The 1,265-nt window shown below is 39.9% G+C and overlaps 1 protein-coding gene across 1 annotated transcript in view; it reads right to left on the bottom strand.

The window, feature by feature from the left end:
- Positions 1-1,265, bottom strand: part of LOC119586319 (condensin-2 complex subunit D3-like) — a gene marked incomplete in the record, with an annotated part of 62,579 nt that overhangs the window by 715 nt on the left and 60,599 nt on the right. Inside the window, 1 exon segment of the mRNA XM_037935030.1 lies at positions 1-1,261. Coding sequence (XP_037790958.1) covers positions 140-1,261 — 1,122 coding nt within the window.

Genomic DNA, 1,265 nt, shown 5'->3' with positions numbered 1-1,265 from the left:
ACAATTATAAAAATTACTAATGACTTCCAAAGCAAAAACAAAAGGATGGGAAAGAAAGGATAAATACAAATTAAAACAGTTATTCTGAAATGAACAATATATGCTTTCTAATCTAGTAACCCAAACAACCAAAATGAGTTTATTTGGTTTTAACCCTACTGCGTTTTTGACTGGGTTTCTTGTATGTGATATCAGGTTCTTTCTTGTCATTCTCACTCTTCTTTGGATCTGGACTAAGAGATGCCATGTCCCTTGTTCTCTTAACTTTTCCTCTTGCCTCTGGCTTGTTTGTGTTGACAAAGGAAGTATGCTTACGGTTTGGTACAATGGAATCATCCTCCTCACTCTCTGATACATTGGTAGCAGACTCAAACAAGGCACATCTTACAGACTTTACAGTCCCTTTGGTATGCTCCTTTTTTGTATTGACCTCTTGCCTTGGACCTTTGCGTAACTGACTAAAATCAGATTCTTTGGCATAAGCCTCTGGACTTTTAAGATGCAGTAAGAGCTTTGGCTTGTCAGCATTATTGCTTCCTTCAGAATGTGAGTTTATGGTTGAATCTATGCTGATAGCACTAACATCCTGAGTCTCATTCATGAAAGTAATATTACTGATAACACTCTGGTGAGCTTGAGGTGTACTAATAGCACGTAATAATTCCTCCCTAGATTTCTGTGAATCTTTGCTTTTCTTTGGAGTAACCTTTAGAGTTTCATCATGGTCTTCAGCGGGTACACTTTCAATGGGGCGAGGGTCAACATGTGTATTGTTTGCATTACTGGTGTTGAAAACAATTTCCTCATCACTCTTCTCTCTGAAATCTGCAACACTTGCTCTACGGACTTTTATAATACTTGACACACTATTGACTTCTGGCTCTGTTTCTGGTGCTGCAGCAATACTTTTACGTCTTGCTGCTAATGTTTTGTTATTCAAAAGGGCTAGCCTGAAAAGGTCATTCTTTGCTGCCAAGGGAGTTTTGCCTGCAATGTTCAAAGGTGTCATCAATGAAGGTTTTGGACTTGCTGGCTGTTGTGGTACTTCTTGTCGCATTGGCAGGGCATGTGATCCATCTGAGGTTTCAGTAACATTAGCTCCCTCAACTTGTCTAGGCTCTTTCTCGGCCTCAATTCTATTGTTTTCGACAGGTGGATTCCTCTGCTCCTCAGCCTCTTCTCTTTGTTCTTGATCAAAGCGTCTGAGGTCAAATTCTATTTCCTTAGCTAGCTGCTTATCCCCAGCCAGAATCTCCTTTACCTAT

The sequence above is a fragment of the Penaeus monodon genome, chromosome 21 (genome assembly GCF_015228065.2).
Source record: "Penaeus monodon isolate SGIC_2016 chromosome 21, NSTDA_Pmon_1, whole genome shotgun sequence".
Classification (NCBI taxonomy): Eukaryota; Metazoa; Arthropoda; class Malacostraca; order Decapoda; family Penaeidae; genus Penaeus; species Penaeus monodon.
The sequence above is the reverse complement of the archived record's forward strand: the minus strand, read 5'-3'. Positions and strand labels throughout refer to the sequence as shown.